Source organism: Polypterus senegalus, chromosome 1 (assembly GCF_016835505.1).
Source record: "Polypterus senegalus isolate Bchr_013 chromosome 1, ASM1683550v1, whole genome shotgun sequence".
In the NCBI taxonomy this organism is placed as follows: domain Eukaryota; kingdom Metazoa; phylum Chordata; class Cladistia; order Polypteriformes; family Polypteridae; genus Polypterus; species Polypterus senegalus.
In genome coordinates this window covers 204,033,762-204,057,270 of record NC_053154.1, presented here as the reverse complement: position 1 = coordinate 204,057,270, position 23,509 = coordinate 204,033,762, and the positions used below count along the sequence as shown (strand labels likewise).

At 37.5% G+C, this 23,509-nt stretch overlaps 1 protein-coding gene across 2 annotated transcripts in view; it reads left to right on the top strand.

Annotated features, from left to right (window-relative positions):
- Positions 1-23,266, top strand: part of LOC120538167 (GON-4-like protein) — a 141,189-nt gene extending 117,923 nt beyond the window's left edge. For both annotated transcript variants that reach the window (XM_039767611.1, XM_039767606.1), the window contains exons 22-31: positions 658-895; positions 10,413-10,594; positions 11,777-11,974; positions 12,878-13,021; positions 13,126-13,386; positions 15,602-15,709; positions 15,992-16,103; positions 16,209-16,698; positions 19,955-20,057; positions 22,465-23,266. In XM_039767611.1, the coding sequence (XP_039623545.1) occupies positions 658-895; positions 10,413-10,594; positions 11,777-11,974; positions 12,878-13,021; positions 13,126-13,386; positions 15,602-15,709; positions 15,992-16,103; positions 16,209-16,698; positions 19,955-20,057; positions 22,465-22,593 (1,965 nt within the window). In that variant the 3' untranslated portion in view covers positions 22,594-23,266. The remainder of the gene's footprint in view (positions 1-657; positions 896-10,412; positions 10,595-11,776; positions 11,975-12,877; positions 13,022-13,125; positions 13,387-15,601; positions 15,710-15,991; positions 16,104-16,208; positions 16,699-19,954; positions 20,058-22,464) is intronic.
- The last annotated feature ends 243 nt before the right edge of the window (positions 23,267-23,509 follow it).

The window sequence follows — 23,509 nt, the reverse complement described above, 5'->3', positions numbered from 1 at the left end:
CTTTGTTTACTTAAAAGCCCAACAGCCCTATTGATTTTTGTTTACTTTTCTCTCTCTCTGACATTCTCTGCTCCTGATGCAGACACTCCTTTGAAGAGAAGATATGTTTGCATTCTTTTAATTGTGAGAAAGAACTGTCATCTCTGTCTTGTCATGGAGCACAATTTAAACATTCGACTAAAGGGTGTTATTTCATGTCTAGAGGGCTCTAATAATGTTAAAAAATGTATTTAGAAAGTCATAAACAGGTTTTCTATGCTCTAACTGCGAAAATATTTATAAATAAAGATTTATAAATAAAGAATCCTACTTCGTGGAAATTCATTTATCTGTCTGGAGCAGATTAACCGCTATAAACAAGGGTTTACTGTATAACTGTGCGGAGAATATTTATAAACAGTGTGGGAGAGTTTCTAAGGGCTTAAATATATAAAAATAACCATACAAACATATGGGTTCTACTTCGCGGATTTTCACCTATCACGGGGGGTTCTGGAGCGCAACCGCCGCGATCAAGGAGGGATTACTGTATATGTTGAAAACAAAGTAATTTTTATAGATCTGTGCCATAATGCCTTATTTCGATCTTCAAAGTGTAGTCTGCTATTTTAGAAACACTGAAGCTAATGAGAGATTCTACTGCTGACTGTTTTTCAGGAGACAATGGAAAAACTCACTTGGCTGGCTTCAGAGCGTCGTCTCAGTCGAGAAGTAGACTCTGAAGAAGAAAATTCACAAAACTCTCAAGAGGAGAACTCTGAAGAAGAAGAGGAGGGAGGTCAGAAGGGAGAGGAGGAGTCTGGTGAAGGTGGAGCTGTTGAAGGGCCTAATGGGGAGATTCCTAGAGGCGTGGGGCCCCCTGAAAGCAGTGCAAAAGGAGCAGGTCGTGGCAGAGGTTAGGAAATTCCTTAACAAACAGTGTATCACTACCTTCTTCCTCCAACCTTTTAGCATTGCAAAGTTAAGTGCATGCAAGACTTGAGTTGTCTCCCCCACTTATTATTTTCTATTCCTAATTCCATCATATTGTCACTGTAAGTGGTCCCGAGTCTTCCTTGGCTCCTATATTCTTCTGGCCTTGTCTTTCTAATCTGTCCACTCATTTTGGTATTACATGGTCCGATTAGTATAACTGCCACTCCTCAACTGTCCTCATTGGTGTTTCCTCTTTTTCCTCTGCTCTCACCCTTTCATTCTGCAACCTTGTGGTGCGTGGGTACACTGTTAGAAATTGTCAACCAGGAGAAATTTCCATGTATCATTTTTACCATGGTTCTGCACATAAGGACATTACATTTTTTATTGTCGCGAAAGTAACACACAGGTTGAAGTTGCATGGTGTGGAATAGGTGTTCCATTACCTGCTGATACAACAAGGCATTTGGCAGTGCAACTGTGAAGATTGATAAAGAAGGTGGAAAATAAACAGTGGGCTTATTTTGCCATGTATGAGGTGCTGTTTTATGCTGTTAAATTGTTTGTGAAAGGCACTGTGCTTTCAATCTTGGACAGCATGATGGTTCAGTGCAACTTCATGACTGCCTACAAACACCCCCACCCTCCTTCATATTAATACTACGTTGTCATCACCCTCTGTTTCATCTGCCTGTCTCAAAAACTGTATAGCATATTTTATACTGTGGCTTGGTGGCTATATCATTAACAAAAGGACGACTGAGAATTTTCTTAAGTTTTTGCTACCTGCCAACCTGAAGTTATTTTAAGTTAATTTTGATGTTTAAATTAAACAGCAATGTCCCCAAAAGGCCCTATTGCACATCTTCTTACAGGCATACACAAATTGGTAAATATACCTGAGTTTAAGAATACTTATTAACTTTTGGTTTTGCATTAGCATATTTCTCATAATTCTCTGTATTAGCATGCTTATTTTCATCCCAGTGTTCAACACTCGTTTAAAACCCTATTATTTATCCTTGTCAATTTGTTTAGCCGTTGGTTCAAAAGAAGAGTAAATCTAAAAGACCCCTTTTCTACTGAGGTCTCAAACTTCGCCCCAAAATGTCTTTTAAAGCTTCTACTTCTCTCACAGAAGTTGACCTGCTGGGAAAGCTATTGAAAAAGTTGGATACATTTAAATATCTAGGATCAGTGGTAGCCAGAGATGGAAATCTGGATAGAGTGCAGAGTTGATGGAACAATTGAAAGAAGGTATCAGGAATATTGTGTGATTAAAGAATTAAGGCAGATGTTAAACATATGGTTTTTAAGACATTGGTAAGACCTGCAATGATGTATGGAACTGAGACATGGCCTGTAAAGGGAGCACGGAAGAAAAAGTTAGATGTGTCAGAAATGACAATATTGAGATGGATGTGTGTTACAAAAAAGGACAGAAATAGAAATGAGAGAATCTGAGGTACAACAAAAGTAGGAGAGGTATCTAAGTAATTATAGGAAAGTAGGTTGAAGTGCTATGGACATGTGATGAGGAGAGACGATGAATATGTCAGCAAAAGACTGATGGGAATGGAAATACAGGGAAAAAAAGAAAGTGAGGGGGGCCAAAGCGAAAGTGGGTGGATAGAGATAAAATAAGATGTGAAGGAAAAGGGTTTGATTGTCGAGGAGGTGCAGGATTGAGCTGTATGGAGAAGGTTGATCAAGCACATTGACCCCACATAGAAGTGGGAAAAGATGAAGAGGAAGAAGAAAGATGATGATGATTGGTCCTTCAAATACTTACATTCAGCCTCTCCTTTTGCATCTGCTCCCCTCTCTCTTGGCTATCCCCGAGAGTATGATGTCATTGCCCACCTGTCAGTTTTCTCCAGACCTTTTTCTAAAAGCCTGTTTAAATCAGACAATTAAAAGCAATGCTTGTTTTCCCAATGAGCTCTTTAGTATAGCTGACTTTAATCACTTAAAAAGCTATATTTCACTCAGATAAACTGAAAATCTCCCATTTTTAATCCCCATTACAGGTTCCTTTAAAAAATATATATATATATATGATTTGAGTACAGCTATACTGAAATACTGGTGCATATAGTGAATCACATTCATGTACTCACACATATTTTTTATACATTTGTTGGGTATGCTGTTTGTGCCTTGTAATGTTTTTGCACATCTTGGAATACATACAGTGCATCCGGAAAGTATTCACAGCTCATCACTTTTTCCACATTTTATTATGTTACAGCCTTATTCCAAAATGTATTAAATTCATTTTTTTCCTCAAAATTCTACACACAACACCCCATAATGACAACGTGAAAAAAGTTTACTTGAGATTTTTGCAAATTTAGGAAAACTAGAGAATTCAGCTTATCCACCTACAAGCCCTGCCCTTTGCAAAAGACATAGATCTGATGTCAGAGAGTCAGAGGAGGATATAGGAATGTGTAACAGTGTGAAAATAAGAGTCAGAAAGAACAGAGACTGAGACTACTGCAGAAAAGATTACGATTCTACTAAGAGAAAGTAGACAAGATAATGTTTAAACAGACAGCTGGAGCAGGTTACAGTATTAATAACCTGGTACATTAATCTGTAAGTATAGTAGGACACAAATGGGATTACCAAGGCAAATCAGAATTTTTATGGTATTAAAATCAGACAGTTAAAGAAAAAAGAGTTCTCTACAAAAGCTACAAAGCTTCTGTATAAGGCGATCTACAACACTGCATTGCTCCACAGTTTCAGGAAATTGGTTAACGACAGGTAAGATTAGGAGTATGATTACACTTAGTGGGATGCTAATGAGGTACAGGTGGCAGTAAGGATAGGTGACATAAGCAAAATTATATATTATATACAGTATATGGTCATCAGAGTTATAAAATGATACTTGAGTAAAAGTACTTTGTCAAATTTTTGCTTTCACTGAAGTAACAAGTAAAAGTAAAAAAATTGTTCTTTCAGATGTACTCAAGAACAAAAAATAAAAGCACACTTTATAATAATTAAAAATTATTTTTTTGATTAGTACATAACTGAGTCAGAAGCTTCTAAAACATATTCTACACTTAATAAACTGTAAAAGTTTATGTTTAGCTTAAGTAGCAGCAGATTTTCATAATTCCAGCCATACCACTATTTTTGTCTAGGGCTAAATAAAATTCTTCCACTGTTGAATGTTTTATTTTCAAACAGCAGTGCCCATTGGATGAATGCTATTGATTAAAACCAATAGTCAGCACAACTTTCTTCCTTTCTGGATGTGAAAATGCTGAAAGATTTTAGAAATTGAAGAGAATGCATTTCTACTGTGACATAAAAGTTTTAGGATTTGTAAACTGTCAATTGGTACTAGGCAGGAATTTAATGAAATGCATTCTATTCGGTATTCAATTTAAAGTTATCAGCAGTACTTGAGTACATAATGATTATGTAGCAGGGTGTAGACAATATAACAGTTTATTTTTCATTGCATTACTATCAGGTTTAAACACATTTTCTTGTTTAAATGCAGTCATTTTTATTTTCTATGTGGCACTATTGGGTTTTCGTAACATTGTATGTTGTGGTCACATTATTGTGTAAACAAGATTATGTATATTTGCACAAGTTATTATCGTGTGGGAACAAGATCAGAATGTTTTATAGCCTACACAGTATAATATCGTGTAGCCACAAAATTTATTTCTTGTTCTTTCATTGATAGGTAAGCCTTATGTGTGTGCAATAAGTTTTTTGAAGTTTTGTTAATCGAAATGGCTTGGTGAATGTAATTGATAAAGTTATCAATTTTACTTGTGTACCACGCGCTCTTGTGTAAGACGCACACCCTAATTTTTACAAAGAAAATCGCGAAAAAGTTTTGCCCCATGTACAGCTCATGGTGTTCTTGTATAGGAAGCGTTGAGAGAGAGCGTTATCGAGTGAGTGCGCGAGCAAGCAAGCAAGCGAGGGAGACAGAGAGAGAGCGCGAGCAAGCGAGAGAGAGAGAAAACAAGCAGAAGAAGTAAACTTTATAGAATTACATTTCCTCATGTATGACTCGCACCTGATTTTCTAATGCCAATTTTCAGGAAAAAATGTGCGCGTGGTACACACGTAAATACAGTAGTTTAAACTCAGTTTGTTTTATGACACTGTTTGTATTTTATCACACTGTATCACTTTACACACATGCAGGAAATTGAAATACAGAGCTACCGTCCACATTGAACATAATTACTAAGATATGCTACAAATGTATCACTGTTTTGTTATTTCATTTAACTCTACAGTCAGTTTTAAAAAAAAAAAAACTAACATAATTTTTATTACTCTTATTATTAAAAGGACAGCAAAACCTTTGTGTCCAGGCACAGAACACTCCCCTGACTACTATATTGTTTTTAAAATGTATAACTTGTGGTCTCAGGATTTTACTTGTACCCATAAAATGTTTTTTTTTTTTTTTGCACTAGATTAGAAAGATGCCACTTTTTGGGTCAGGAAAAATCATTTGCCTCAACATGGCTCTTTAATTTGAAGGATATTTCTTGAAGGCAAAAATTTCTTTCACTGCTTGCAGGCACATTAGACACTGTATTATTTATTAGTCACTTTTGCATTTTACAAATTTGAACATAATGTTCAAATATGAACTTGGGGAAAAGGCACATTCAGTTTTCATGTCTAAACAGTGGGTGGGAAGCATGGGAATGAATAAGCAGTGTAAGGCGCTATGGCATTTTTATTTTTGAATGATGTAGGCAGATGTTGGCTGTGCCAGAACAATGTTGAAGTATAACCTAATTTAACAACACAGATCTGATAGGTCTCCTGTATGAATTAATAATTATTTGGTCTGTGTTAACAAGTAACAGGGACTTGCTGGAAAATTAAGTAAAAAGTATGCTATTTAACAAAAATATATAGTGGAGTAAAAGTACCCCTGAATGAAATTTACTCAATTAAAGTACAGATAGCTGAAAATTGTACTTACGTATACAGTAATCCCTCGCTATATCGCGCTTCGACTTTCGCGGCTTCACTCCATCGCAGATTTTAAATGTAAGCATATCTAAATATATATCATGGATTTTTCGCTGGTTTGCGGATTTCTGCGGACAATGGGTCTTTTCATTTATGGTACATGCTTCCTCAGTTTGTTTGCCCAGTTGATTTCATACAAGGGACGCTATTGGCGGATGGCTTAGAAGCTACCCAATCAGAACACGTATTACATATTAACTAAAACTCCTCAATGATATATGATATGCTTCCCGTGCGGTGCTAGATTGTTTGCTTTTCTCGGTCTCTCTCACTTTCTCTGACATTCTCTGCGCCTGACGGAGGGGGTGTGAGCAGAGGGGCTGTTTGCACAGAGGCTGTTTCCCCTAGGGGGTACCGAAGCTCCTCTAAAAAATGCCGCTTTATCGTGGTGCTTTGGCTCTCTCTCTCTCTCTCTCTGACATTCTCTGCTCCTGACACGCATTCCTTTGAAGAGAAGATATATTTGCATTCTTTTAATTGTGAGAAAGAACTGTCATCTCTGTCTTGTCATGGAGCACAGTTTAAACTTTTGACTAAATGGTGTTATTTCATGTCTTGAGGGCTCTAATAATGTTAACAGTGTGGGAGAGTTTATAAGGGCTTAAAATATATAAAAATAACCATACAAACATATGGTTTCTACTTCGCGGATTTTCATCTATCGCGGGGGGTTCTGGAACGCTACCCCCGCAATCGTGGAGGGATTACTGTAATAACAAAGTAGTTGTACTTCGTTATTTTACACCTCTGATGGTCGTGTACATTTTCACCTGGTATGACAGTGTGAAAGAACTGGGCTGTCAGCGAACCCAAACCCTGAACACGAACACACTAAGAGTCCCGGGTTCAAATAAAAGATGGATCTGTCACACAAACACAGATTTTTCTGTCCACAATACCTTCTTCTCACCACCGCACTACCCTCCTCCAGTCAAGTGTTGCTTTACTTCCTCCCTGCTCCGACTTGCCTGGCTAAGGGAGTGCGAACCCTTTTATTAATGACCCGGGAGTACTTCCTGTGTCAGGGCACCTGCCCAATGGAGTACTTCTGGGTCATATAAAAGTCCCATATTTTATGGACCTCATCTCTCTGCTGCACCACCGGACCCCAGCAGGGCTGTGCTGCCAGACTACAACTCCCGGTATTCCGTGCTGGTTCCTGAATGGGCACCGATAGGGAGGTCTGCTGCCATCTAGTGCCTGGGGGAAATGAACATTCTCCGGGGACAGTCCTTCCTTGTCTTCATCTTTCATTGCGAGGGAAGGTGTTAAATCCAACCAGGGTGCCTTTACGTTCCCTCAGGGCCTCCTGTCCAGGTAAAGGATCTTCCTGACTGCTGGTCAGGACGCCCGTCCATCCTGTGTGCTTCCTACAACATCAAATTGTACTTGTTCCAAACTGTGTTCATGTTTCTTGACCATCCTGTGCACTCTGTTGGTACATTTTTATACACTATTGATGATGAATGTATGGCTCAGTTCCCAATGTTATGTACTACAGTTATTTTACTTTTCCCCTTTCCTCCAGCACTGATACCCAGTACCTTCTATACTATAAGAGCAACCATATCCACTGCTCTACTTCCTTCCTGCTATCTCCATAAGTTGAAGAGTAGTACAGTCATACCTTTCCATTTTGCCATCTCTATTTATTTTGACCTCTACTTACCATATTCTCACTTCCTCCTTCTTCTCATCCTCTTCTTTCCACAAATCCCTCCTTTTAACTTTCCTCTTTCAACTTTCTCCTTGCACCTAACACTTGATTTTCCTGATTTGCTCTGTATTTCTCCTATACATCTCTGCGGAATTCTTCCCATGTACCCTGCTTTGCCATTGATTGAAATTGTACTATAATGATGCAGCTGCCCTATTTTTTAACTGCAGTCTAGCTGTTGTGACAGATAGGGGGTGCTGTCGTCCCCTTGAACCCTCAGACCAGACACCAGATAAAAGTTCAAATAATTGTTTTATTTATACAATAAAGTGCACAATGCACCTCCACTATACTATAATATATCAATACAATTCTCAATAAACAATAATCTAATCCTCCACACCTCCCAGCAGCTCAGTCACCCTTCCTCCCAACTCGGCCCAACGCTGGGATCTCCCACCGTCCTTTTTAAAGTCCTTGACCCGGAAGTGCTTCTGATCCTCCAGTCCATGTGATTCTTAGCACTTCCGGGTCAGATCAAAACTCCTCTTTTCTTCAGCCCGGAAGTATATCATCTCTTCCGTTCCCGTGATGGTGAATTACTTCCGGGCTATATGGAAAGTACAAATCCCTGGGCCTCCCTGCAGCGTCCCCTGGCGGCCCCCACAGTATCCAGCTGGGCTGGGAAGAAAAATTCCATTGTCCATGATTCCCTGCTGGCATTCAGGACACCTCCACGCTGCAGGGAGGGCTCTATCTGGCGGCCTGGGAGTATTGGCCGGGATGAACTGCCGGCCATATACCACACTGTCAAACAATAAAACATTGTTTCATAGAGTATAATTGACATTGCACACTTTAACATCTCGAGGAATCCCGTAAACACAGAAATACAATTTAAAACAATAAGATTACAACAGGATTACAAAAAGAAATGCTTTTGTTAATTAATGCCTGTGTGTGTGTGTTTTATTGAGTTCGAAGCATGCTTCTGTTGGTTCAGTTTGTATTAGGTAAATACTTCAATATGTGGCATGCTGCGGTGGAAAAGGAAAACATTTCAGAACACAAATAAAATGTTGCATAATTTTCTACTGACCTGTTTGTACATACAAATTTTAAGCCAGCATAATAATTTGTTAAAAGTCACATTGCTGTCTTTTGACTTAACAAAATAATATTGCTTCTCATCATTTGTTGTCTTTTTGTTAATCATAGTCTGAGCCCATGGATTACCAGAATTTATTGGTTAAATGCATCAAGTCAATTCCTAAAGCCATTGTCAATGATAACTGCATTGAGTGTCTTTGAGTCTAACTGAAGTGGCCTTATACAGTGTTAGGGAACACCATAAGTTGATAAGTGTGTAAGAAATGTGGAATTAATGGAAACAAAAGAAAAACAAAACCTAAAACTAAACTGAACTAAAAATGACTATGAGGATGTGCTATTTTTATTTATCAGTGTTTATCTACCTCCTGTGACATTGTCCCTTTCTTTTAGATTAGAGCTTTACACCATACATCATATGGACGTCTGTCATAAATATACACTACAGCGGAAACCCATTCCATTTGTCCATAGGCACAACACAAAATGATTATTCGCTAGGCATAACAAGATACCAAATCCCTCCCTCGTGTATTACTAAATGCATGTGCAAGTGTCATATATTGTTGAGAAGCTCATCATTTCTGCTTTTATGTAATTGTTATATCATACATATGAATCATATTTATATGTCTGTTTAATCTATAATAAAGCTGATAAACGTGTTGCCAAGTATATAGTAACAGCGCCTTCACTAGAAATCTCCCATCTGTGACCTACCTCACAGACGAGTGTTGTGTCTTTGGAAATGCGAGACTCGCCAATGTCATGTGAAAATTGAAATGTTTTGAAATGTACAACCAAATAAACAAAGCCAGAAAAATTGTATCGATTTATAAAGCAGTCTATTGGTGAGGAGATAGGGGCTGTACTTTATAATAATAAAAAAAAAATTCTCCATAGTGTCACAACACTTGCAGAAATATGGTATGGATTATGTACATTTTTGTGAGAATCAAAGTCTCTTGATAAACTGAACCAATCTGTAATAAAAACATAGAATGTGGCAGCAATTTTGGCATCAACATGCTTGGGAAGATAGGATTAAAGATATCTCACCACAATGCATATGAACAAAGTCAAATCCAAAACATTTGGTTACACCTCATGCAATGGTCACATGTGTTTGTACTTTCCGCAGCTCCACATAAGACGTTTGTCTGCCAACTGCTGCAGTAGTTAACTTTGAAAGTGAAATGGGGTACGTACAAGAACAATACTGCTTGTGAGCTAATACAGTAGATAGCCACAGCAAACAGTGAAGCAGAGTAAAGCAATAATATGCTTCCCACAGAATCGTGAAGGATTATAATGAATGTCATTTCATTTTGATGTTTTCCAATGATAAATATTAATGGCTTTAGGCAGAAAATAAGTTCAGTTTCTATCAATAAACACATGCTTTCACCAATCTTTTTACTGAAATATAAATGGGGCCAAATATTTTTATATTTAATTATATTTTACCACAAAGTTGCAACAGAAACAAACTTTCAGTAAGCCTCTGGTGCCTTGTGTTGTACAAAGACGAATATATGGTATCAAGGTGAATGTCGCCTCCAAGATCTTATTAAAAAAAAATATATATATATATATATATTTAATTCAGAATTATCAATTATTTTTATCTTTAAATCTTTGAAACTTTTTTTTTGTTATATGCTCATTTGATTTTCTTTTCTTCCTTTTCCAGGTGAAAGTGGAAGGTGTGCGGGAAGAGGCAGGGCTCCCTCCAACTCTCGCCGAAGGAGAAGACGTGTACGAGCTAGCAAAGATGCCTCCAAGCTGTTACTTTTGTATGATGAGGATATACTGGAAAAAGATCCCTTAAGAGATCATAAAGATTTGGCTTTTGCACAGACCTATCTTAACAGGGTGAGCATGCATTGCTACAGTGTTATCAGGAAAACGGGCCTTATCCTATTTCTTATGTATCACACGTTTGTTCACAGATATTTCTGATTCCTTATTTTATATGCTGAATGCAAAACCAAGCACCTTAAAACACTTACATTTAATTTACTTTTATTGGAAAGCAAACTGTTAACTCAATTTATGTATAGAGTTTGTTTTTGTGAACTAAATCTACAAGTAATTTGTGCTTGATGAAAGTCTACTCTAGGTAGTTCATATTGGTTAAATATTTTTAGAGAAATAGCTGCCATTAATAAAAGATGTTGTGCATGATGAAAGAAATAACACATTTGTAACAAACTGAATCATTTTTAATTGCCATTGTTATGCAGTGTTTAGTTTTGATACCATACATTTAACAGTTTAAGGTTCAAATCAAGTGCAAGTGCTGCCTCTTAAGTTATTTACACATTCTTCCTATGTTCATATAGGGTTCTCTTGGTGCTCTTGTTTCTTCCATCAACCTGCTGTTAGTTGATTGCCACCTCTAAGCTTGTCCTGAATGAGTTAGTAAAAGTTTGCCATGCAGTAACCTGATGTCTGGTCTAAAGTCGGGTCTTACATTTGACATTGCATTTTTGGAATGAGTGCATTCTGAAGATGAATGAATTAAGCTTTTGAAATAGCATACATTGAGATGATTTCTACAATAATTGATATTATGAACATTTCTGTATATTTGTTTTTACTAACATGCAGTATTTGCAAGCTGTCCAGGCTGAAAACAGTTTTGTATTATTATGGCAAGTGGCTTTCTTCTCTTACTGAAAAGGCAGCATTGAATTAGCCTTTTGTGAGTGATTGGAACAATGATGATGAAAATAATTATTAATTTATAAATCCTTCATGATCAAACATTTAATTTATTTTCATTTATCGTGTTAAAAACAGAAACCAATCCTGAGCCGCTTGCAGTCCACCTCATTCAAGGCGAGTTTTATGTTGCCAGTCAACCTTTACTATGGTTTTTGCAGTGAGAGATGATTGACACATTGAAGCTGGTAGAACGTGCAAACTCCACGCAGACAGCTCTGTTCAACTAGGGTGCTTTTAATGTGAGGAATTAGGGCTAACATTATCATGCTGCATAAAATAGAATTAATCTGACTTTTAGCAAGCTGTTCTTACTCTATGTTTCAACAGGTTCGGGATTCTCTTCGTAATATCCCTGGCAAGATGGAAGAGTTCTTACAGGTACTGTATGAATTTGAAACAAGTAAAGAGCCCCACACAGCTGTGGACTTGTATGGCCAGTTGGGTGAAGTTCTTCAAGACTTCCCTGAACTTCTCCGTGACTTTGCAGCCTTTTTACTGCCAGAACAAGCATTAGAGTGTGGACTGGTAAGCATTTTCATTCTCCTTTGTTATCATTTTATTACCTTTGTGGCCTCAAACTTTCATTAAAGCAAAGTGTAATAATAAAAAAAATGTGCAAATATACAAACAACACTCCTCAGCCTACAGTAGATTAGCCTATGAAAAAGCTGCCTGTGAAACGGAAATGGACACCTCCATTTAAATTATACAAACACCCCAAAGTGGGCAACATGAGGGAGTGTTGGCGTGTGTACCCTGAATTTGACTGATGCCTCTTCTGGTTTGCTTTCTGCCTTGTACTCTGTGCATGGGCACTGGCTCACTGCAACCCTGTTCTGGATACAGGTATTTAAATGTGGATGAATTGAAACATTTCTGTGATATCAGAATTATCATATGATATCGCCTATTCTTAAAAGTTTGGATAAATGTTTATCATCTGTTAACTGCAAGTAAAGGTTTCTAGCAATTTTGCTCTACTACATGAGCTAGTATTATATAATTTTCTTAAACTGTACAAAATGCGTCTAGTTTTGATAGCCTATATGATTTAAATTTCTGTTTGGCAAAAATTTTTAATCAAATGTGAGTTTGGTCTGTTACTGAGCTTTTTTTGGTGTAGTGTTGGTGATGACATTAACTTTTTGACTATCTAGCAAAAGTTATTCAAGGACTTGTGTTTTTTTCTGGTTAGATCTTTGAGATGCTTTACACTGTGGAAGGGATTATAGACTTTTTGCTGAAATTTTAAGGATCTCTACAGTCTACTATAGCTGATAATTGATTTTTATATGTGAATGTTGAAGCTAACTTTAGATTTAATTCATCATCTTTTTTGTCTAAATTGGAACTTATGGAATTCAAGACATTATAAACAATATTTGGCGTACAGTGATTTTTTTTAACAGCTAATCAACTATGACTTAGTTTGCAGAGCAACAGGCTTTTGAGCGAAGCCGCAAGTTTCTTCGTCAGCTGGAGATCTGTTTTGGGGAGAACCCCTCCCACTATCAGAAGATAGTGCGAGTTTTACAAAGTGGTCCCGATCTTGGGGCAGCTGATATTGAAGAGGTGAGCAAATTTTTCCAACATTTTTTTTTTATATACTGATTGTTCCCCTGGTTAACATTCCCTTATTTTGTTTAACTAACTACCTGCCTTATGTTTTGCCTTAGCTTAAATTACAAATGTGGCAGCTATTGAAGGGCCATGATCACCTGCAAGAAGAATTCTCTCTCTTTTTTGACCATCTACACCCTCCACCCTCAAGTCCTTCGCAGTTTGAAGAAGTCACCTGGACTGAAGACAAAGAGTACGAGTTTGATGGTTTTGAGGAGGTTACACTCCCAGATTTAGAAGAGGAGGAAGAGCCTGTTAAGATCTCAGGGCCACGAAGCAAGAGGAGGAAAGATCTTGGATCCACAAACAATGACAAGGCATTGCTTATCTTTTTCTAAATGCAAATCCAGAGTAGTGTAAATGTCTTGTTTTAATTACTAAATTCAGCTAAAGGATAGATGTTGTTGCTTCATTGCTAAAATATGAAATTTAACTTACTGCAGCATTTTTTCAAATAATGATCTGGTAGTGTGAATAATTTCTAGTAATGGGTTCCATGAAAAATGCAGGCAAGCAGTGTATATACCTTTCTGAACAATTGTATATGTCAAAAACAGTTTTTATTTTAGACATATGATCAATGTATGGCATTTATTAGTGCATTCCTAATAGTATGGATAATCATACATTGCATAAGTAAAAGAAGCAAGCTAGTTCACCTCTCCAGCTGGATTTAAATTAAACTTGAAAAAGACTCAGAGAGTCAGCAAACCTAACATTTATTCTTGGAAAATCACTGCTGAGGTGTTCAACCAATCCCATCGATTAAAAGAAAAAAAAGAAAAACTTTGTAAAAAAATTTAATATATTCTGATTAAAGGTGTTTCACTTGGTTGTATATGCTCTTTCTATCTAATTGACCACATAGTAAGTGGCAAAATCATGTTAGGAGAAAATGATTTTTAAATAGCTAAATGGCTAGCAATGTATCATATGTGTTCAGGCAAAACTCTCATTTCAAGTGGTTTTCAATGAGACATATTAATGTACTGTCATGTTTTTTATTTGAAAAAACAATTGTGTTTTTTTTTTTCATGGTAGTGATACATTCATTGCAAAAATTGAAAATAACATCTAGTCAACTGCAGTCTTCTACTTGTGAACGGACCATTGTTAAGTAGAGCCAATGGAGAGTAATAGGACCTATACAAATATCAGTCAGTATTTACTTTAATAAATTAGGAGTAGGCTATAACTATTGTGCTTAAAGAGACATGTTAGACCACACAACTCTTCAGACCTTGTCAAGGATAGAGGGAGGCAGCCAGCAACTCAACCAGCTTCCTCTGTTTTCAGCTGGGATGTTACAGTGGTAGTGAGTTAAGGAATACAAATCTTTGACATTTAAAGGTTTGGGAAAGTCTTCTTTCCCCATAATGCTAATAGGAGGACTAGAAAAAAAATTAATTAGTTCAAGGATTATTCATACAGGTTATTATTAAAATCAGTTGATGCCGGTAGCATATGAACGTAGGCTCGTTTTTATACCAAACACTTGGCTCAATGACGTAAGCAGAACAACATTCAAGATCTGCAAGACACGTAAACATTGTTGATCAGGTGAATCTATTCATTGCAGTAGTGCCCATTTGTAAATAGGTTTTTTATCAAGGTACCAACTCTTGCCACAAGTACATTACGTTTAGAATGAATCCAGAATTCAGCATGCAGGAGTGAGCTCACTTAGTCACAAGATCTCATCTGACCAAGCTATTCAAAGTTGGGGGTTCAATGACAAGACACATTCAGGTTAACATGGGTCAGCAATCCAGTATATGTCACTTTTAACACTTTGTTGTGTGTCTATGCCGCAGTGAATTCAGGCTTTTCCAATGTCAGATGAGGGTCATATTGCCATTAACAAGTATGTCTGCTAATCTGAATCTTTAGTATTTGTTCTGGGGAGAAAACCATTTAATGCATAACACATAGAAAGCAAATCAGAGTCCAATAGTCTGCATCTAATCTTCAAAGGAATTTGGAAATCCACTATGTTGTGAATGAAAAAAATGTATTTTTTCTACAACATCTTAGCATGAGTATTATAAATCGTTCATAAATAATATTGCTGAAACAGTTTACATAAGTGCAGGTAGATAAGCTACATGGTAGAAATATCTTTGTTCAAATGTAAACTCATTAAAAATTGTTCAAAAGATACTACAAAAATGTATCACATTCAAATTAGGAACATAATAAAACGCCAGAAATTCCCTCTCATACTAGATTAGTCCTAACTTTAATCCCATCAAAATTGATTCAATTAACAGCGTCTTTCAAGTGCTGAATTATATTGATTGACTTTCCTTCATTGTAAATAAGTCTCATTTTTACATTTTACCATTTTTTTCAGAATTCATAATTTTAAGATATTTGAGAAAAGAGGAAACAATTAAAAGTGCAAAAACACCCAAAATACAATCTGTACTTTGTTAGGCTACAGTCCTCAGTATTGTGCATTCACCGTTCAGGCCTTTCAGTGGTCCTGGCGTTATCGACAAGTGGAGCTCAACTTGAATGCTTTCTTTGCAGGATGGTGACTGGTCAGAGGTAAAGGACTGCATTTGTCATGAGCTTGGTCAGGAAGGAAAGCTGCGTCGACATAGAAGGAAAACATGCCCACGGTGCCATCCTGGCAAAGTAAGGCTGCTGTACCTTTGTGGAATATGCAAATTGGAATTCTTGTTAAATTTAATTTCATTTAGTGATGTTAGAAAAGCAAGTAAGTTTTGACATTTCTGTAAAGTTAATAATGAACACTATGTAAACCATTAATTATGGCTATCCTTTGTACATTTTTTGTTTTATTATGTATTCTATACATTATTACAGATAATTCGAAAATGGAGAGTCCGTGTGTATCGGTTAACATGTGTCATGTCAGTAATTTTTCATGTCATTTAATTTTCCTATTGTGTCAAGGGTTTAAGAAACAAAGAGCTAGCAGAGGTCAGTACTGACAGCCCCAGTGGACCCCTGAGCCCACGGCTAGAAGCCAAAATCTGTGATAAACAAATGGATTTAACGGATGGAGGTAGGTTGGCAACTTATCTCTGCTGGGCAGGGAATACTCACTATTTTGTTTTAGTCTTCATTGTTCATTTTACTTTGTTATCAATTACACAATTGAATTTTTTAGATATTTGCACCCAGGAGGCGGAGCAACAAACACATGAGAATCCTCTTGGTGTTTCTGAAAAAGAAGTAAATGAAGAAGAGAAACTTGACAACCTGAGCCTAATTCCTCAGCCTTTTGCAACACAAACTGATGCAGAAGCTCAGGCTACTAATACCATGAACAGTGAAGACTTTTCAGTTGAACAAACACTAAGTAAAAGAACAGACTGTGAAGAGAGGCTGCCATCTGACTTGTGTTCCAATTCTGAGCCTGTTCAAAGCTTGGGTCCTGCTTCTGATGCTTGTAAAGACCCAGCCTTCCATGGAGGCCACCTTGACTTGTGTAATTCATCTTTGCAAAACCAGGGTACGTCAGGAGATCCAGAAGTAGAGAAGAACCCCTCTCAGTCACAAAGTCCTTCGGCGTATTCCCGTACCAGTGTGGACACTACTGTCTGTGCCAAGAACATTACTGTCAGTGCCACGGGAGAAAAAGTCATCCTTTGGACAAGGTTGGTGAATCACATGCAAATCACACCGCATATGTTATGAATGGCGTATGATTAAAGGGTAAGCTTGGAATCTTTCAAGTCAAAGTTATTTTTTCACAATCATGGTAAATATTAGTTTGCTACATGAAACTGCATTATAAACTGAAAAGCCTTAAAACTTACAGAATATGTCTACTTTGAAGTAGCAAAGTTTTGGACATAAGAAAATGTTCCTTACGCGTTTCTGAGGCATCAAAACTAAACTGTTGTAAATGATACATTTTCTCAGAAATTCTTGGCATTATTTATATGCTTCTTGCTCATTTGACTACTTGCAGCTGCTGTGATGGGTTGGAGTTATGACAGCCCAACCCTTAAATGTGCATGCATGATAAAAACAAGAAACCAAAACCGGCAGAGCAGGTGATAGAGTAGCTTAAAGCTCCATAAATCAGTTACTGATTTTTTTACTGCATAGTGAGTCACTCCTGCGAAGGATATCATAATAACAGAACTGAGGACAATATTTTTGTATAAATTCACGAACACGGATACTAATCAATCTGTATTTACAATCAAAATTCAATGTGATCTTGAAGAAAAGTTAATTCCAAATATTGTTTTTACTAAAGTTTGAAAGTAAAAGTGAAAATAATGTAACAATTCCCATGAAAATAACAATCTCTTTAAATTGTATATCTGGTTAACCAAACCCGGGGGTGGGTGAGCAAGTGGAGCCCCCTAGTTTGAATAATTTTTGGGACTTTTAATTTGTAAAGTAGCTCAAGCAGGTTAGGAAGCTAGATGGATAGATAGATAGATAGATGGATGGGACGGATGCATGCCTATAACGTCTGCTCATTTCTTGTCACTTGATTGCATGCATGGCATTGGCAGCACAATAAAGAAATAAGTTCTCCTATAATGAAAGAATATAAGCGATCGTAAGTTTGACATATTTTCGGTTATTATTGTCTAGTTGTCTACCGAACAGAGACAGCAGTTCATATCTGAGCATCACCATTCAATAATGTCACTTGCCAGTGACTTTCTAATGTGAATGCTCGTACGGGGAGCTGACTGGTGCAGTGGAGGAAGATGAAATTGGGGTGTTTGATGAAGTGAAGCACACAGTCAGTCTACATTTAAAATGGCTGAATTTCACAAAAGCATTTTTTTTTTACCTTCTTAAAACAACATGGATACACTGTTATGCAATCTATACTAATAAAAAGCAAAGCCCTCACTGACTCACTCACTCACTCACTTACTTACTTACTCACTCCCTGACTGACTCATCACTAATTCTCCAACTTCCCGTGTAGGTAGAAGGCTGAAATTTGGCAGGCTCATTCCTTACAGCTTTCTTACAAAAGTTAAGCAAGTTTAATTTAGAAATTCTATGCGTAACGGTCATAACGGTCGACAACGTCCGCCATGTTGAACTTTCTTCTTTATGGCCCCATCTTCACGAAATTTGGTACGTGGCTTCCCTGCGCTAACCGAAACCAATGTACGTACTTATTTCGGTGGTATGATGCCACTGTCGGCCCGCCATATTGAACTTTTCAACGGTCTTTGTTACTTATGGGACCATCTTCAAGAAATTTGGTACGCGGGTTCCCAACGCTAACTGAATCCTACTTACGTACATACAGTATATACGTCCATAGCCTGCAGCTCAGTCACCGTGTGAAGCGGCGTTGGGTCCCTGATCCCAACGCCTCCCACGTTGTTGGCTGCCTGCCCATATAAGGCCGTCCGTTGCTCCAGTCTTTACATTCCCTTCCTTGCTTCGGCACGGGATTCACGTCTCCCTGCTGATAACAACAGCCTTTTTATTTAATCCACGGCTTCTCCTCTGTTTCATTGTTCGTTTATTACGATTATAGTTATTGTGTAGGTATTTTAGACTTACTTTACATTGTTCAGGTACCCATTTCCTTTATCGTTCCAACTGTACCCACATTAACATGTCTATGGAGGTGATCACCATCGATCAAAGAACTGTCACTTACCGAGTGGTTTCCATGCCCGGAGATGGCACCTACCTTTTCCATTCTCTTTGTGACATATTGCACGGCCATATCAGGCTCACTCTTGATATCCGGAGGAACATTGTGTCTTATGTATTGAATGACTGTGACAGGTTCAAGGTGTGGATTGATGACGGTACAGGAGATAATTATACTACACAGGAGCACTAGAAGAGTGAAATGCTTAAGCCCTTCACCTATGGTTCTGCATGTGAGTTGATGGCTGCCGCTGAATTGTTCGGTTGTCGCTTTCAAGTGTACCAAAATGGCCAAATATTTTATACCTTTCGACAACCGTCAATGCCTCTTAAACATCTTAGACTCACAGGTGACGATTTCAGTAGTGGACATTTTGATGTTTATGAATGTTTAAACTCTCAAAAGCTGGATGTGAAGTTATCGATGAAACCGGTTGTATACTTACAACGCTTGACAGATGCCGAATGTCACTTCAACACAAGTCCTGCAAATACTGTCGTAATTGCAACAAACCATGAAACTCAAACCGATTATGACAGCAGCAGTCCAAGCTGTGAGATTTGAAACAACATTACTGTTCACATGGCCAACTGTATGTTGCATGCTTAAGAGTAAGCTCAACGCACAGCTTGGTCATATTACAACCGGAGGGCTGAACTGAAAATGTGGTTTACAAGGAGATTCTTAACAAATAATTATTGGTATATTTTCCATCAGTTTAAAAAGGTTTAATTTTCATTCTTAATAAAAATGTTAAGGCAGTACTTCGCCGCTGCGAAGCGCGGGTATTTTGCTAGTATACAATATGTGTAACGTCAAGACAGTGACAAATACACCATAACATTTTTAGCTTGAAAAATGGACATATTAGGTAAGATTTTCTTTACAATGGGACCCCAGTACACACAAACTTCATTGTAAAATATAAGAGTGGGGTATATATTTTTTTTTTTTTATTTATAAAATACCCTCAGTTTAGAGCCTAATTTCATGTAGCAATCTAATATATACTATGATTATGAATAAATAACTGTAATTTGAAAAATACCAAACTTATCCTTTAAATATAAAACTATGACATGCATATACAACTTTGACTTTTTCACATTTGATTATATTACAGTAATGGAAGTTTAATGTTTTGAACTGGATTTTCTTCTTTGAAAGATCATCACAAAAATTGTAATTGTAAAGTGAGAATAAAATTCTCCAGTTCCTCATCTTCTGCTAGAATATTCATTTAATATTCCTCTTTGCTGCAGGGAAGCTGATCGAGTCATCCTGACCAACTGCCAGCAGCTGGGGGCCAATCAGCAGTCATTCCAGTCAATATCTGAGCAGCTTGGCAATAAGACGTCAACTGAGGTTTGAAGCTGAATTTTGGTTCACAGAGAACTTTAGTTTTTTAGCACAATTTTTAATACAACAGTATGTTGAAAAACCCAAAACTAAGGTCAAATTCTGCACAGTGTACTTCCATATTGTATTTTGACAATTACAGGTCTCGGTGGTAAAGATTTAGGTGCAAATAATAAACCAGAAAATGAAAGTTGTAAATGATACAAGCATTCTTCAAAAATACAAAGTGCTGCTGTTCAGATTATTTCCAACACAGCAACCTGTTTTGCTACACATTACTTTTTGTTGGTAATATGAAAATATTTAGAAATTGTGAACCAGTTTTAACATACACACTTGTCATCTTTTTCCCCATTTTATTCACCTTCTTCCACCTATGGTGGAATATCCTTTACCTTGTGCCCTTAATTCTAAAATTGAGACAGATATACAGTATTATTTTCACACAAAGAGTATTTATTAAAAAACAGAACGAAAAGGTCTAAGTTGAGTTCACTGCACTATCCTATGTGAGCCCATTTTCCGTTTTATACTTTTTATTATGTAGACTTTACCAGAAGTCTCATTCTCGTACCACACTGTCAGCTACTGTAGTTCAGCACTTCCTCCTCCTTTTCTTTCACATCTGTAACACCAGGCAGTTAGACAGAGTAAAAGAACAGGCAGCAGAAAGAGCTACACATTTATGTATTATGGGTAATATACCCAAACAAAGTTCAACCGTGATTGTTGGCAAACCATCTAGTTTTGGCCACCATATAAACATGTAATTTCACTTGATTGTTTTGAGTCAGTACACGTCTGGTCGACTCTCTTCAGGTCATCATCTCTGTTGGGCCATGCAGCCTGTCTAAATGTGGCCACTGAGAGAGATGTCTTTTCCAGATGGAGAATGGCAGAGAGAGTGAGAGAGAACTTCTTTATTACCTCTGTCATTATCTTGTCGTAATCAGCTTCTTTGATATACCTTTGGACCAGTAAATACAGGCGACATCCTTAGTTCATCCAATTCCTACTGTATTTCAGCATAACTGGACCAATGGGTGCACAAACCTGCCCTCCATATTAACCTTTCTTCATGGGTGGGTCGGCTCATAGAATGAAAACCTTGAGCCACAGTAGTGCTTCAGGACGAAAGTTGGAGACCATTGGGTTATAAGTAGATTGATGAAGGTGAATTTTAACTTGACCACTCAGGAAATGTCATAATAATGTGGGAAGGAGGGAAGATTTAACTTGGTTGATCAGTGTTCAGTTTTGCCTTTGGCAATGCCAGTAATTGACTAAATAAGGCTCCTGCTTTATTTACCTTACCTTTCTTTGAAGGAGGTGGTCAATGTAACTCAAGCACGCTTGTTTTAAGGAACTGAATAATACAATTTATTGATAAACACAAGGATTACAGAAATATGATAGCTGCATACAGTATATATGTTGGCATATAAGACGAGACTCAAGACTGACTAGACAGACAACCAAGAGTTTAACTAATGAAGTTCCCTTCTTGAAGTAATGGCTGCTTCTCAGCAGACTCCAACTACTGGCACTCAGCTTTGGCTTGCCAAACTGTATCTCAGCTTTCAGGTCCACAAAGAGAACACAATTGTTTTTAGTTTCACAGAGCCGGTTTCAAAGGGTCATTTTGTAGATTTAAGAAATCCTAGAAAGGGTGCCTTGAGAGAATCCCAAGGATGTTCAGTAAGAGTGCCCAGAAAATATCCCCCGCATGGGATGAATCTAACTAGTTTATGAAGAAAGGTGGAAAATTTTTTGGTTGGATTAAAGTCAGTACCAGTTACAAAATCAGGGTCTTCTCATTGGTGCCTTATTCTGTCCATCCCAATTGTCATTCCTTGAATTATAGATCTTTGTTTTTGCTTGAGTCCATTATATTGATCTGGCCCATCATAAATGTCCCCAAGCAATGATTGGCCAACAGAGCTTCCTTGCAATTTAAAAATTAAACAAGTGTAAAGTTAATTTTATAAATAATGACACACAATATTTATTAGCCTATGCGCTCGATACTACTTTTTTTTTACACTCCACCACAACATGGTTATCACAGTAGTTCAATTTTATGCCAGTACTATTGAAATGTGCTCACGGTCTTGGTGTACCAGCATAGCTCATGGATCAGTTTGTGTAAATATGTGGAGTCTGTTCCAGAAGCATCACTGCCAGCTTGATGCATAAAGAAGAAACATTTAGATGTGTTACCACTTTCAGGAAGTACTGTGAGGTTTTGATTATACTCTTAAGGTCTATTTTATATTCATCAGTGTCAGTAATTGTGTAGGAGCAAGCATACTGTATGTTTGATTTATGAACAAAGGTGAGTGTATGACTTCCCTCTTGATAGAGACTCCTACGTGACTTACTGGCTAACTGTCCTCTTCTTCACTCCCTTTAGGTGTCTCAAAGGTTTCAGGAGCTAATGCGTCTCTTCCACACGGCGTCACAACAGTATAGCTCTGATGATGAGGATGAGGGCACCAGTACCACAGAGCAGCTGTCTGCCACAGATGAAGAGTTAGACTGATGGCAGTGCTACCAGCAGAGCAATTAGCGAATCTTGAATGAACCTTGTATTAATAACACAGTCAATTCATATAAATAAGACCCCAGACTCTTGGATTCCTCGAGAGCATGATTGAGTAAGGGTTGAGATGAAGGGCAATCTACCAGCTCAATTTCTGGTCATGAATTTCTCCAGAGCTAAGAGACTCCTTCCATTCTTTTAAATTTTGGACTGTGTAAGGGAATCTGTGACTGTTTGGTCAACTGCACTTTGTCGTGGCTGTTTTTGTGTTGCTTTTTTTTTCTTTTCTTCAAATCCAGCTGGCCTGGGTTTCTTGAAGTCTCTCATGAATGAGAGATAGAGGAGTTACTTGATGCTTCTCGGGACAGGACTGAACTTTAATTATTCAAAGTTGTGTCGGGCATATTTCATTTATTTATTGAAAACAGACTGCAGAACATATGCAGGCTCAACTGTGCAGCCTTAACGTCAAAGCACACTGTACAGGATAATTTAAGAGCTCACACGGGGGGCAGTGCTGGCTACACTGGATGATTTTAGAGCTAAAAGTGTGAGTGTTCAAGTCGTGGCAAGAAAGAAAAAAAGACGTTTTGTACAGTATGAATGTGTTTTTATGTTTAGTAACTCTTAACCAATGTACAGTGTTTAGTTTTGTTGAATTTTTTAATAAAACATCTATAAATAATAGTTTTCTTACTGATCTGTTTAGTTGGCTTCAGTAAAGTGGTGTATTACCTTAAAACAGCTTCAACTGATGGAGTTCTTTACAGTAGAGAATTCATGTCAATGATGGCACAGCTCTTTCTGACTGCACATGGATTTTCATTGCTTTGTCATTCATTGGTGTCAGTTTGGTCACTTCTGTTTTAGTCATTGACATGCTTATCTTTTCCACAGTGACATGTGTTGCTTCTAC